Source organism: Dipodomys ordii, unplaced genomic scaffold (genome assembly GCF_000151885.1).
Source record: "Dipodomys ordii isolate 6190 unplaced genomic scaffold, Dord_2.0 Scaffold11, whole genome shotgun sequence".
Lineage (NCBI taxonomy): Eukaryota > Metazoa > Chordata > Mammalia > Rodentia > Heteromyidae > Dipodomys > Dipodomys ordii.
In genome coordinates this window covers 1,725,533-1,737,841 of record NW_012267227.1, presented here as the reverse complement: position 1 = coordinate 1,737,841, position 12,309 = coordinate 1,725,533, and the positions used below count along the sequence as shown (strand labels likewise).

General features: G+C 50.1%; 1 protein-coding gene across 1 annotated transcript in view; it reads right to left on the bottom strand.

Moving 5' to 3' along the window:
• Window positions 1–12,309, bottom strand: part of Megf11 (multiple EGF-like-domains 11) — a 190,604-nt gene that overhangs the window by 6,595 nt on the left and 171,700 nt on the right. Inside the window, exons 17-20 of the mRNA XM_013010020.1 lie at window positions 11,854–11,982; window positions 10,780–10,908; window positions 9,335–9,571; window positions 2,175–2,231 (exon numbers count right to left, since the gene is read on the bottom strand). Coding sequence (XP_012865474.1) covers window positions 2,175–2,231; window positions 9,335–9,571; window positions 10,780–10,908; window positions 11,854–11,982 — 552 coding nt within the window. The remainder of the gene's footprint in view (window positions 1–2,174; window positions 2,232–9,334; window positions 9,572–10,779; window positions 10,909–11,853; window positions 11,983–12,309) is intronic.

Below are 12,309 nucleotides of genomic sequence, written 5' to 3'. Positions count from 1 at the left end.
GCTGCGGCAGGGGCACTGCTTTCCTGAGCTTGGTTTTACATTTATGGTTTTGAGTTGAAAAGCAACCATCCTAATCACAATCACAGGATGCCAACGTACATAGGAAAGTTGTGTGCTCATTTATTAGGTGTCTGGGCCTGTCTGAGCTTATTCCACATCTGAGTCATGTACGTTCTCAGAGCAGGGAAGGCCCTCAGAGATCTTTTGGACAAATCCTTACTTTGTTGTTTTGTGGTTTTGAAACTGGGTCTTGGTAGGTAGCCTAGGCTGGCCTTGTATTATAGATTGGCCTCAAACTCAATCCTTCTGTCCCAGCCTCCTAAATTACTGGGATTATAGGCAGGTACCATCACACCTGGCTTCCATTCTTGGAGAAAGGAACTAAGATCCCAGGTCACAGTGATAAAATAGTAGACCCGTCCTCAATGTGTGCAGCCTCACATACAGGAAGGGGGCTTGTCTCAACTTGGATGGCTTAAGTCAAAAGTCTCAGAAAATTGCCAAGGGAATAACTTCCCACAGGCTGGCTGGGGGCATATGTGTGACTGCCTGTCCTCAGACAATTCTCTTGGGCTTGAATATCCTACCAAATGCTGAGAAAGCATTGCTCACTACTACAGCTGTCCCTTATTCACGTGTGTGTGTGTGTCCCCAAGGATTTGAAGAGAGAGAGAGAGAGAGAGAGAGAGAGAGAGAGTGTGTGCGTGTGTGCGTGCGTGCGTGTGTGCGTGTGTGTGTGTGTGTGTGTGTGTGTGTGTGTGTGTGTGTGTCCCCAAGGATTTGAACTCGGCCTGGGCACTGTCCTTGGGCTTTTTTGCTTAAGGATAGCTCTTTACCACTTGGGCCATAGCTCCACTTCTGGCTTTTTTGTGCTTAGTTGGAGATAAGAGTCTCATGGACCTTCCTGTCTGGGTTGGCTTTGAACCATGATCCTCAGATCTCCACCTCCTGAGTAGCCAGGATTACAGGCATGAGCCAACAGTGCTTGGCTTCACCTTACTTCTGAAAACTGTCTTCCCAAGGGTTATAGCCAACTAGCTCTCCTTGGTTGGGAAGTGGTTAGACCTTGGGCTAAGGTTGATCTGCAAGATCAGAATAGTAACCTGAGAAATCTGGATCATCGTAACTAGTGTTTTCTAAATAATTGGGTAAGAAACTGCGTCAGGATTCACTGAAGTAGCCATCACAGGCATAGAGCCCACTCCGTACTTCCTCAGATCTGAGCCACCTGTACCTGGTTGGAGACTTTCAAACTGAATTAGGACAGCGCCATTACACTAGTTCTATCTGCAAAAAAAAAAAAAAAAAGCTTTCCTATCTATGATTTTATTGGGCACTTTGTAGGACAGGCAGTAGAGTAAGACTGGCAAAATCACCTCAACCTTGTCTGTGAGAAGACTGCCCCGGGGCTGACAGTTTTAATATAATGGTTAAGATGTCGTGCAGAGGGGTTCCCATTTCATGGAGTTGACAGTCTTAAACCACTGTTAACAAGTGACAGAATTCCAAAGCCTTCTCGTTTCTTTCCTGGCATTTAAACCTAAGATCTAAACTGGGGAAGGACTTGATCTTTCACTTTGGCTTCATTCACCTATAGACTTTCTAGAAGGATGAAGTTAAGTCAAAAGTCTCAGAACTTGAAGTTACTGTAAATGTTAGGTTGTCTGTCTTGGGTTCTCTGCTCTTGGGAGCAGCCTTCCTCAAGGGTGAGAACCACACATTATTAACAGTGGGTGTCATTTTCATTTCTTGTGCCCCAGGAAGGCAGCAGGTGCAGCACAATGACAGGAGGCCTCAGGGGGCAAGTAGACTGACTTTATTTCAGGTTTTATAATCAATTTAACTCATACTAATTGGTTGGATAATGGCGTTCTACATTTCCACAGACATTTAGTTGGCATCTATAAAAGAAACCCCACAAGCGTTTGCTAAGCAAGTGCGACTGAAACCGAAAGATGAGTTCATTAATATTACGATTGTTCCTAATGGGCAGAGCTACCCAGTGGCCCCAGGTCCTGTGGTCTTTGAGCTTTTTTGTTTTGTTTTGTATTGTTTTTTAGAAATGGAACTGGGATACGCAGTTTCTCTCAGGTAGAATTTCTGGCCATTTCCAGATGTGTGCTCTTTGTCTTGCTAAGCCCTTTGTAACAGGACGTCAGGTTTGGATACTGTACCTTTGAAGCCTTTGTCCATAATGTATGTGTTCTGACGTCTGTCCATTCCACAAGCACCTGCATACAAATCATACAAGGAAAGAAAATGGGGCGGTGAGGTTTTAGATTGCCTGGGGATCCTCCCCTCCCCTTTTTTTTTCCCCTTTTCTCTTATCCAGAAAATAGTTTATTGCTAGAAAACCTGAATTATTTTGAGCAAACAAGACTTCTTAACATAAGCTACAGCGCCCCCTAGCGCACACAACCTTCCCTTTAGGGGAATACCGAAGGCAAAGTTCAAGGCTCCACTTGTAGAGTACAGATGCAGCTGTACTAGTTAATTACTAATGTTAGGGAAGGATATGATGTTCCTAATTCTGTCCTGTTGGATTTAGGAATAGAAGTGGGGACAGTTTCTCACCTGCCTCAGCTATCTCCTGCCTGGCTCAAAAGAGAGGCAGACATGTCACCAGGTTCTTGATTAGTCATCTTTATAGGAAATACATTCATTCTCATCCATAGCCGGCTTACTCACTTGCCATTTAGGGGGAGAGGAGCAGACTATTTGCATATAGTTGAGACTTTTTTTTTTTGGGTGGGGCATGAACTCAGGGCCTGGGTGCTGTCCCTGAGGTTTTTGTTATTGTCGGTCATGGAGCTTGAACTCTAGACCTGAACACTGTCCCTCAGCTCTTCAGCTCAAGGCTAGTACTCTACCACATGAGCCTTAGCGCCACTTCTGGTTTCCTGGTAGCTTATTGGAAATAAGAGGCTCATGGACTTTCCTGTCCAGGCTGGCTTTGAACTGTGATTCTCAGATCTCAGCCTCCTCAGTTGGTAGGATTACAGGTGTGAGCCACCAGCACCCTGCTTGTCTCTGAGTTTTTTCACTCAAGGCTAGCACCCTACCACTTTGAGGCAAAGCGCCACTTCTGCTTTCTGGTGGTTAACTGGAGAGAAGAGTCTCACAGACTTTCCTGCCCAGGTTGGCTCTGAATCCCAGTCCTCAGATCTCAGCCTCCTGAGTAGCTAGGATTATAGGTGTGAACCAGTGGCACCTACTGCCAATGGTTTTCAACTCCAAGAATTCGTTACTACCCTGTGCTGTACTGTGCTATCTTTTCCCAGGCTCCCACAATGCCTGGTCTTGAGCTTCACCAAGAAGCAGAGCTTTCAAGCTTCCCGAGCCAAGCTTGTATTCTCTGCTACTGGTGATCCCAGAAGAACAAAACAGTCTGACATTCCCACGTTGAGACATTAATGAGTGACTCAGTCAAAGCGAAGTCCCTCCCTCCTTTATTCCCCAATGCTGAACTGAGGACAGGATACCAAAAAAGGCATCCAGCAAGTGCTTACTAAAGTACAGTTTGGCTGCACTTTCCCAGGTTCCTGACACTGAAGACCAACCACTGCTGTCTGGATACCTCTTCCATGTGACTCTCAAGTTGGATTATAGGGGTTCACTCGGAGCATCTGCTTTATACAACATATTACTGAGTGACACAGCAGAACAAGGCCCAGGGTTTCCTAGAAGGGTTATAGGCTACCTGCACCCTTTGGAAATATGACTGCAATGGTTTGTAATGCTGCCGTCTGTTTGGCCCTTCATTATTGGCAAGGGCTTCCTTTGCCCTCCCTGAAGGAGAACAGCGGGGCTGTTAACTTTGTGTGTGTGTGTGTGTGTGTGTGTGTGTGTATGTGTACTGGTCCTGCGGCTTGAACTCAGGGCCTGGGCACTGCTCTAGAGCTGCTTTACTCAAGGCTAGTCCTTTCCTACTTGAGGCAAAACTCCACTTCCAGCTTTCTAGTGGTTAATTGGAGATGAGTCTCCTGGACTTTCCTGTCTGAGAGCTGGCATTGAACCAACATCCTCAGAACCTAGCCTCCTGAATGGCTAGGATTATAGGTGTGAGCCACCAGCACCAAGCTCTTAACTTTTTTTTTTCCTTTTTATGAAACAAGTGTTAGAAACTTGTTCAAGTCCATACCAGCAAATGTGAAGTTGAGTTGCAGTTAAAGCTCAGATCTCCCCTAAGTACGCTGCCCTGCTAGCATTCTGCCTGCCTGTGAGCTAACAAATGACAGTGGGTGGTACTCTCGCTCCCGTGGTTGTGGGCTGAGGTCTGTAAAGCAGAGAGGAATCTGGCCTGAGTCCAAAGGATGTTCCCATTCTGGCCAGAGATACCATACCGTGTTGAGGGGTGGCGCCTCATTGAGTGCCTTACTGTTCAAGGGACCCACAACAAATAACACAGCCTGCTTGGCCTGGGCTTAAATTCCTTGCTTCCCATGCCTGCCCCAAAGTAGATGATTCAGACTCTTGATTCCCAGTGCTACCAGTGCCAAGGAACTTCAGGGATTAGTAGAGATGCTCACTTTCTCCTTGAGAGTTACAGCCAGTGGGAGCCTCAGCTCAGGCTGATGACCTAGAAAAGCCATGTTCTTTGTTCATTCATTCTTTTTTTCTGTCTGTCACAGGGCTTGAACTCTGGCTGGGCACTGTCTCTGCAAGTTCTTTTGCTTAAGGCTAACTCTCTACCACTTTGAGCCATAGCACCACTTCTGGTTTTCTGGTGGTTAAAGTCTTACAGACTTTCCTGCCTGCGCTGGCTTTGAACCACGATCCTCAGATCTCAGCCTCCTGAGTAGCTAGGATTACAGGCATAAGCCATCAGTGCCCGGCTGCATTCCTTTGCCATTTTGTAATTCTTTGCCCTGATTTCAAGTCTGACTTGCCGAGTCCCCTTTGCCGTCTCTTTCAAGATACCAGGTTGGAGCTCAAGGAGTATTGATAGATTCTAACCCAGGTTCTCCAGATCTTTGCCCAACCACCCAATCTAGTGTTTGAAAGAGAGCTCAGTTTAGACCACTGGTAGGTCTAGGGGGTCTCTCTGGGGGGGATATTAGGCTTTGGGGCAAGAGAGCCAACTCTTATCCATACCAACAGGGCCCAGAGAAACCCCAAAGGTGTTGACATCCCTGTCATTTCTCAGTGCTTCTAGGTCACGATTTGAGAGCTGTAGGGCGTGCAGTTATGACTTGTGCCCTCTACCAAAAGTAGCTTAGTTCATCCACACCCACCTACATGGTGAGAGCAGAGGATGATGGGGGGGGGCTTTCATACAGGCTGCCTTCTTTGGATGGGGCATTGGTGGGCGACTAGATCATGTTAGGAAGGAGGCCTCTACAGCAAAGAGTTCTGGGACAATGCGGGTGGTCCAAAGGGCAGGGATGGAGAGTAAAGCAGGTGCTGGGGCCTGGTCTGGGGGTGGGGGGGGTAAGGGGGAGGGCTGGGGGGTCTGACCTGGTGAGTGTGGCTCAGCGGGGCGGCTGAGGTGTCTAAGTTCAATGTAGAAGTCCTCGGGCGGGTACCTGGCCTCCAGGGCACTGATCTGGAAATGGGAGTCTAGTGAGAGGAATGACAGGGAGGAGCCATTATTCCCAAGGTCTGGTATGGCTGGAGAGGGGTGAGAAGGAGTCAGGAGGCAGGGTCAGGGGAGAGGCAGCCTGCAAGGAATCCAGGCCCCTGGCTAAGCACTCAAAGGAGTCTGGGCTGGAGGAGCCTGTGGCGTCGGCCACAGCTGAGGCCATCTACCTTTACTTCCCGCCACCTCCACTTCTACCAGAACAGGTGCCCCCCAGGGCAAGAAGCCCCTTGAAAGGGGTACCTTGGAAAGGCCTGGGTCAGAGTTCCTTTTCCATCTTGAGTCCTTATAACCCAGCCCTAGCTATCTCCCTTGTAGTTCCCCAGGCATAACTACCCATTCCCTGTACTCTTAAAGAAATGGAGGTGGCCCTGGGCTTCAGTTGCTAATGACAATCAAAATGGGCCTGGGTTTCCCCCCCCCCCTATATCCCTTCTCCTGGGGGAAACCCATGCTTAGAACCTGTAACCCTCTTCCTTTGAGCTGGGACAGGGCCTCCCAACACGGGAGAACAGGGGAGGACATGATAGGGAGGACCAGACTGAAACCACTACTGACCTAACACGTTCACATAGCTGTAGGGGGTCCAGCCTGCCGTGTCTCTGTCAAGGGACTTGTTACTCAGCTGTTTGGAGAGTAGGAGAGCCATTAATAACCTAGTGGCCCAAATGCCCCTCCCCAGCTGCCACTCGGCCCAGCCCCAGATCACCAACCCCTGGACCATTGAGGGAAGAGAAGCAGATGTTGCCTGAGGCTAGTGACGTCAGAGCCAACCAAACTGTTAGGCTGCAGTTCGGGGATTCCCAGACGACTTTGTATGGCAAAGGGGTAGGGACAAGATCAAGGCCACTTTGTGTATATTTGTGTGTTCCAGTCCTGGGGCTTGAACTCAGGGCCTGGATGTTGTCCCTGAGCTACTTTTGCTTTAGGCTAGCACTCTTATCATTTGAGTTACAGCTCCACTGCTGGCTTTTTTTGTGTGTGATTAATTAGAAATAAGAATCTTGGATGTTTCTGCCCCAGCTGGCTTTTTCCTGATCCTCAGATCTCAGCCTCCTGAGTAGCTAGGATTACAGGTGTGAGCCACTGGTGCCTGGCAGCAGGGCCTCTTAAGAGCCAAGAATGCCTGAACCAAGCTGGTCCTGAGTGGGGAAGCAGGTCAGCTGAGCCCAGATTGAGACTTGGGCAGTAGGAATCCCCTTTCCATGGCGGAGGGCAAGCCCCAGGGTGGGGGGTGGCTTACAGTTCAGTTCTTCCTCTCCGTGCATTCATTCTCACAGCTGCCCTTTGTATAAGGCCTGATGCTATCATTTCTTGCCTGGGGACCTGAGTCCTGGTTTGTGGGCCTTGGAGTGAGCCTGACAGCCACACTCACTTGAGGGCTTCTAGGCACTCAGTGCTCCTCTTTCATAGGGATTAGGCTGACAGTGGCCACGACCACTGTCCTTGAGTCTGTTACTGTTGCTGTGGAGTTTGGGCTGTAATAATCCCAGGTCTCTGGCAGGAAATGTAATGTGTAGTGCTGGTAGTCATTCTCCAAAGGGCACACAAGGTGCTGCAGAGCTGCTGGTGTATGAATGCTATGCCCCGGGCCCAGGAAAGATGTTCTAGAAAGCCAGTCTGTCCACTCCCCCAGTGGTCGTGCTGTTTGGAGTGTGTGTGCATGTGTGATGTGTGTAGGTAGATGTCAAAGAGTGTGCAGCATGAATCCATTACACCTTGCCATGTTCGTTTCTGTTTTTGGCAGTACTGGGATTTCAGCCTTGGGCCTTGTGCTTGCTAGGCGGGCACACTGAACCAGGCCTCCAAGCCCTTTTATTTTGCTGGTCCTGGGCTTGAACTCGGCCTGGGCACTGTCCCTGAGCTTTTGTGCTCAAGGCTACACTTGAGCCATGGCTCTGCTTCCTTCTGGCTTTTTGTGATGGAGATAAGAGTCTCACAGATATTTCTGCCTAGGCTGGCTTTGAACTGCGATCCTTAGATCTCAGCCTCTTGCGTTAGCTAGGCACACAGGTGTGAGCCACCAGTGCTTGGCTCCAGCCTTTTTCCCCCCTACTTATTTTTGAGATCTGATCTCTTCTCCCAGAGGGCAGGCTTCCCGTTGTAGCTAGGATGACAGGCCTGTACCACCATGCCCAGCTTCTTTCTTTCCATTGAGATGGAATCTCTTGAACTTTTATGCTTGCACTAGCTTGGAACTATGATCTACCAATCTTAGTCTCCCCAATCTTAGTCTTCCATGTAGCTGGAATGCTAGGTATGTGTCACTGCACCGTTATTCGTTGAGAAGGGGGAGTCTCATGAACTTTACTACTCGTCTGGCTTCTGAACCCTGATCCTCCCAAGTAGCAGCAAGGATTACAAAAGTAATTTCCCAGCCTCTCAATCATCTTGATACAGATTCTGGCACATTACACGGTGTACTCCGTTATCTTCACATACAGACTGAGACAACTAGGCCAAGGACATCTAGCTATATTATCAGCTAGGTTATGCTGGGAGCTGTCAGGGAAGGACCTGTCCAGGAGACTGCATACTTGCCCGACTCCCTGTTTGTAAGTGGGGGTGTGTTTCTTTCCTGAGCAAAGGGGAGGGCTCAAAGAACAGTGGAAGCTGGGGAATCAGGGACCCGGTACCTTGGTGGGGCTGTTCCTGTCCAGAGTGCTGGCCTGGCTGGTGGCAGGCCCCCCGCACGCCAGTGAGTGGCAGCTGGCATTGGAAAAGCACTGGGCCTGGCTGCTACTTTGAGACAAATCTAGGAAGAGAACAAGGTGCCATATTCCATCATATACCTGCGCTGGCATGAGACACCCCCCCAAAAAAAAAATAGTACAAGGGCTGGGATGTTGATTGATTGTACCCTGCAAAATGACACCTGAAACTCCCCTACCCCCAAGCTTCCTGGAGTTCACTGTGCCCCTGTCTACAGAGAGCCTGTGGTGCTTCCATCCTGTGGAGGAATGTGGGCTCCGCAGGCTTCCATGTCCCCGGGCTTTCATTTAGGTCTGGGGTAACTCTTGCCCTTGCTTCTTTCCTAGGGTCAAAGCATTTTGTTCCTGTTCCTCAGGAGTCCAGAAAAAAACCTCCACAGGCCTGGGGGAATGCCCAAGGAATGCATGGGAAAATCCATCCTTCAGTTCTCATTATAGAAGAACACACACACACACACACACACACACACAAAGCAGATGTTGGCTTTGGCTGAAACCCAGGGGACAAGATCTGCACTTGGGGCACCTCCGTCTGTGCTGCCATTCCTGCCGTGGTATATCGCATGCAGCACTTAGTAGGAATGGTTCAGGAGGCTGGAAGCCAGCCAGCTAGGGAGATCTAACAATCCTGTGCTCACCCAGGCCGGCCTATGCAGACGTCTGTGACCAAGAGACTCTAGGGTTCAGAGCATTTTGCCTTTTACTGTTTATATTAAGCCTGTCTTTGTCATCACAGCACCAGCCCAGGGCTCACTGGAGAGGAAGCATCTGGCCAGCTGCCCCAGGCTGACCCCCTCCAGCTTCCTCCCACATTGTCTTAGTGCTGGTCAAACTTTGCTACCTTAATTCCACTAACAGGGCCTCCTACATCAGCTGCTCAGCTGAGGCTGCAGGAAACACCCTGTTCCCTATCCTCATGATGATCCAGCAGAGAGGTTAACTGTGCCATCCACAGTAACCCCCAGCGCCCCCCCACACACACACGATGTGGCCCTTCTGCATTATGTGTGTGGACGAGGCATGGGGAGTGCCACACTCAGCTTACCTGACAGGGAGTAGTCGGTGCTGGTCATCCGCATGGCAGGGGTATAGGAGACACGGGGAGCCAGGTCCCGGCCCTTCTCTTTCTGTCGCCTCCGGCGCCAGGCGAATAGGCCCAGTAGCACCACGATTAGGAATAAGAGCAGCACGATGCCCGTGACGGCGCCCACCGAGTGCCGCTCTGTGCCCAGAGCCGGGCTGATCTTGGTGTACGGATTCAGCTCCTCCATCATGAGGGCAGCTGCGGGGAGAGGGAGGATCTGAGCCTAGGGCCAGCCTGCTTGCTCTTCCCTTCTCCTGGATCTGGAGTTAGAAAACCCACGTGACCCCCAACCCTCACTGTGCCTCAGTTGCTCAAACTCCTACAAGGGGAGAAAGTTGTATGTATGTGAAACAATGAAAACGGCCTTTACAGCTGGGTGCCAGTGGCTCATGCCTGTAATCTTATTCAGGAGGCTGAGATCTGAGGATCACAGTTCACAGCCAGCCCAGTTGTTAAGTCCATGAGACTCTTATCTCCAATAAACTATCAAAAAGCCAGAAGTAGAGCTGTGGCTGAAGTGGTAGAGAGCTAGTTTTGAGCAAAAGCAGCTCAGGGACGGTGTCTAGGCCCTGAGTTCAAGCTCCAGGTTTGGCACACATGCTTACACAAAGGCCTTCATGATTTCTTTTTCCATTGATGAAAAAAAGCAATGGGTTAATGTAACTCATCCAAGATCATAAAATAATTGGCAGTCAGGAAAAAACCAGAATCTACCTCTCTGCTTACCAGCTGTGGGACTACCCACAGTTTGGTAAATTGTAAGATCGGGACCATAAGGGGGTGACCATAAGGGGGTGACATTACTCAAAAAGAAATGTATTTATTACCTGATTTATGTAACTGTAACCCCTCTATATCTCCTTCATAATAAAAATAAATAAGGGACCATAACCTACCACCACCAAGGGGTCACGATCATCCAATACTAGCTAGCGGGCTGCCTGTGTCTATATGTGTATAGGCCTAGACCCTCTGCTGCTGCTTGGTCCAGTGTGGGGGTCACCTTCTGGCTCCCCAGCTGCCAGACCCCTCCTTGGCCATCAGCAGCTGGCTGAGTGGGGCTACACAACTACTACCACATTGTTCTCAGTGATCACAGACACAGACTGCATGGGCATGGCTATCTTCAAGGAAATGACCTGCCCAAGAACACTTCATAGGCACAAGAAAAACCTGGCAGCTAGTCTGTCTTTCCTGAGCCCTGGCTTGTCTTAGGGGGGAAGCTCACCAGGGATGAGCACAGGGAAGCCATGACACTAAACTGTCTGCTGTCTCCCAACCCTCCCTTCTGAGTGAATAAAGGGAGGAGTCCTTAGAAACCCACTCACGTGGTAGGAACTTCTGGAGTCCGCATGGGATCACTTTCCCACAGCCCTTGCCCCGGTACTCTACCCCCTGCATATTACCTTGGTCACACCTGATTCCCTTGAATCCAGGGCTGCAATAACAAGTGCCAGTCACGTGGTCACAGGTGGCGTTGTTCATGCACTCACACAGCTGCTGACACCCGTAGCCAAAGGTTCCTGGGGCACATCCTGTGTGGCAGGCAGAGGGCAGGCAGTGAGATGCAGCCGTCCTCCCCTCCTGCTCTGTGGAAGGGCGGCCATAGGTATATTCCAACTCAGAGTAAAAGCCTGTTTACCTATAGCCCAACGGTGTTGCATCCAGCATATGAGGATGGACAGAGTATATGGCCCTGGTGGGGCAGGATGCAACAGAGGAGAGGGCAGAACTTCCTCTCCCCTACACCTTCCTCCAGCACCTCTAACCAGCACTCTCCCTGGACTGGATGCCACAAGAGCTTTAAAGAGAACCCAAGAGCCAGGCACCGGAGGCTACCACCTGTCATCTTAGCTCCTCAGGAGGCTGAGATCTGAGGATCAAAGTTCAAAGCCAGCCCAGGCAAATAAGTCCATGAGATTTATCTCCAATTAACCACCAGAAAAGTTAAAAGTAGAGCTATGGCTCAAGTGGTAGAGCACTAGCCTTGAGCACAAAACCACAGAGACAGTGCCAAGTTCAAGCTCCAGGACCGGTACCCTCCCCTGAAAAGAAACAAAAGAATGATGACTGAGCTCTGGGAATATGGCTTAGTGGTAGAGTGCTTGCCTAGCATGCACGAAGCCCTGGGTTCCATTCCTCAGTACCACATACACAGAAAAGCCTAGAAGTGGCACTGTGGCTCAAGTGGTAGAATGCTAGCCTTGAGCACAGAGAGGCTCAGGGACAGTGCCCAGGCCCTGAGTTCAAGCCTCAGCACGGCAAAAAACAAAACAAGATCTGGCCTTCCTCTAGTCCATCACCTCTTCACACTTGCTCTGCCTTCAAGGTCCATGGCCCCAAGTAGAGGAAGTGATTCTTCAGGCATGATTTCAGTCTGTTTCCCTAGCAGTAGCCACAAAAGTCAAAACTAGGGGGCAGTTTCCCTGCGGGAGCCATAGACTTGGTCCCAACTCCAGGATCGGGTTGGGTTGGCTTACTCTGTTCACAGTGGCGCCCGGTGAAGCCTGTTCGGCAAGTGCACTTGCCACTAATGTGGTCACAGCTGGCACCATTCTGACACTGACACACACGCCCACAATCCTTTCCGAAAAACGCTGCTGGACAACCTGGAGGAACAAGATCTCAGGTCACAGTGGCGGCAGGAAAGATGGAACAAGTGTGGGGTGCAGTTGGGCCCCTCTCGACTTCTCTAGGGGCTACAATAAGAACCTGAATCAGTGCCTTCTGAACCCTCCACACCATGCTGGTGGGGTATGTGGAGCTTCAGAAGCAAAGGCCAGGCCCCATCTCCTTGCTGTGCATGACGAGTCTGGTCTGGCTGAGGGTTGGAGTACTTAGTCCTGTCCCTACCCCCCACATTGGAGTCCAGACTCTTCCCTCCCTCAGGACAGGCCATAGGCAAGGGCTCTGCCCAAGATGGCCAGTAGGTCGCA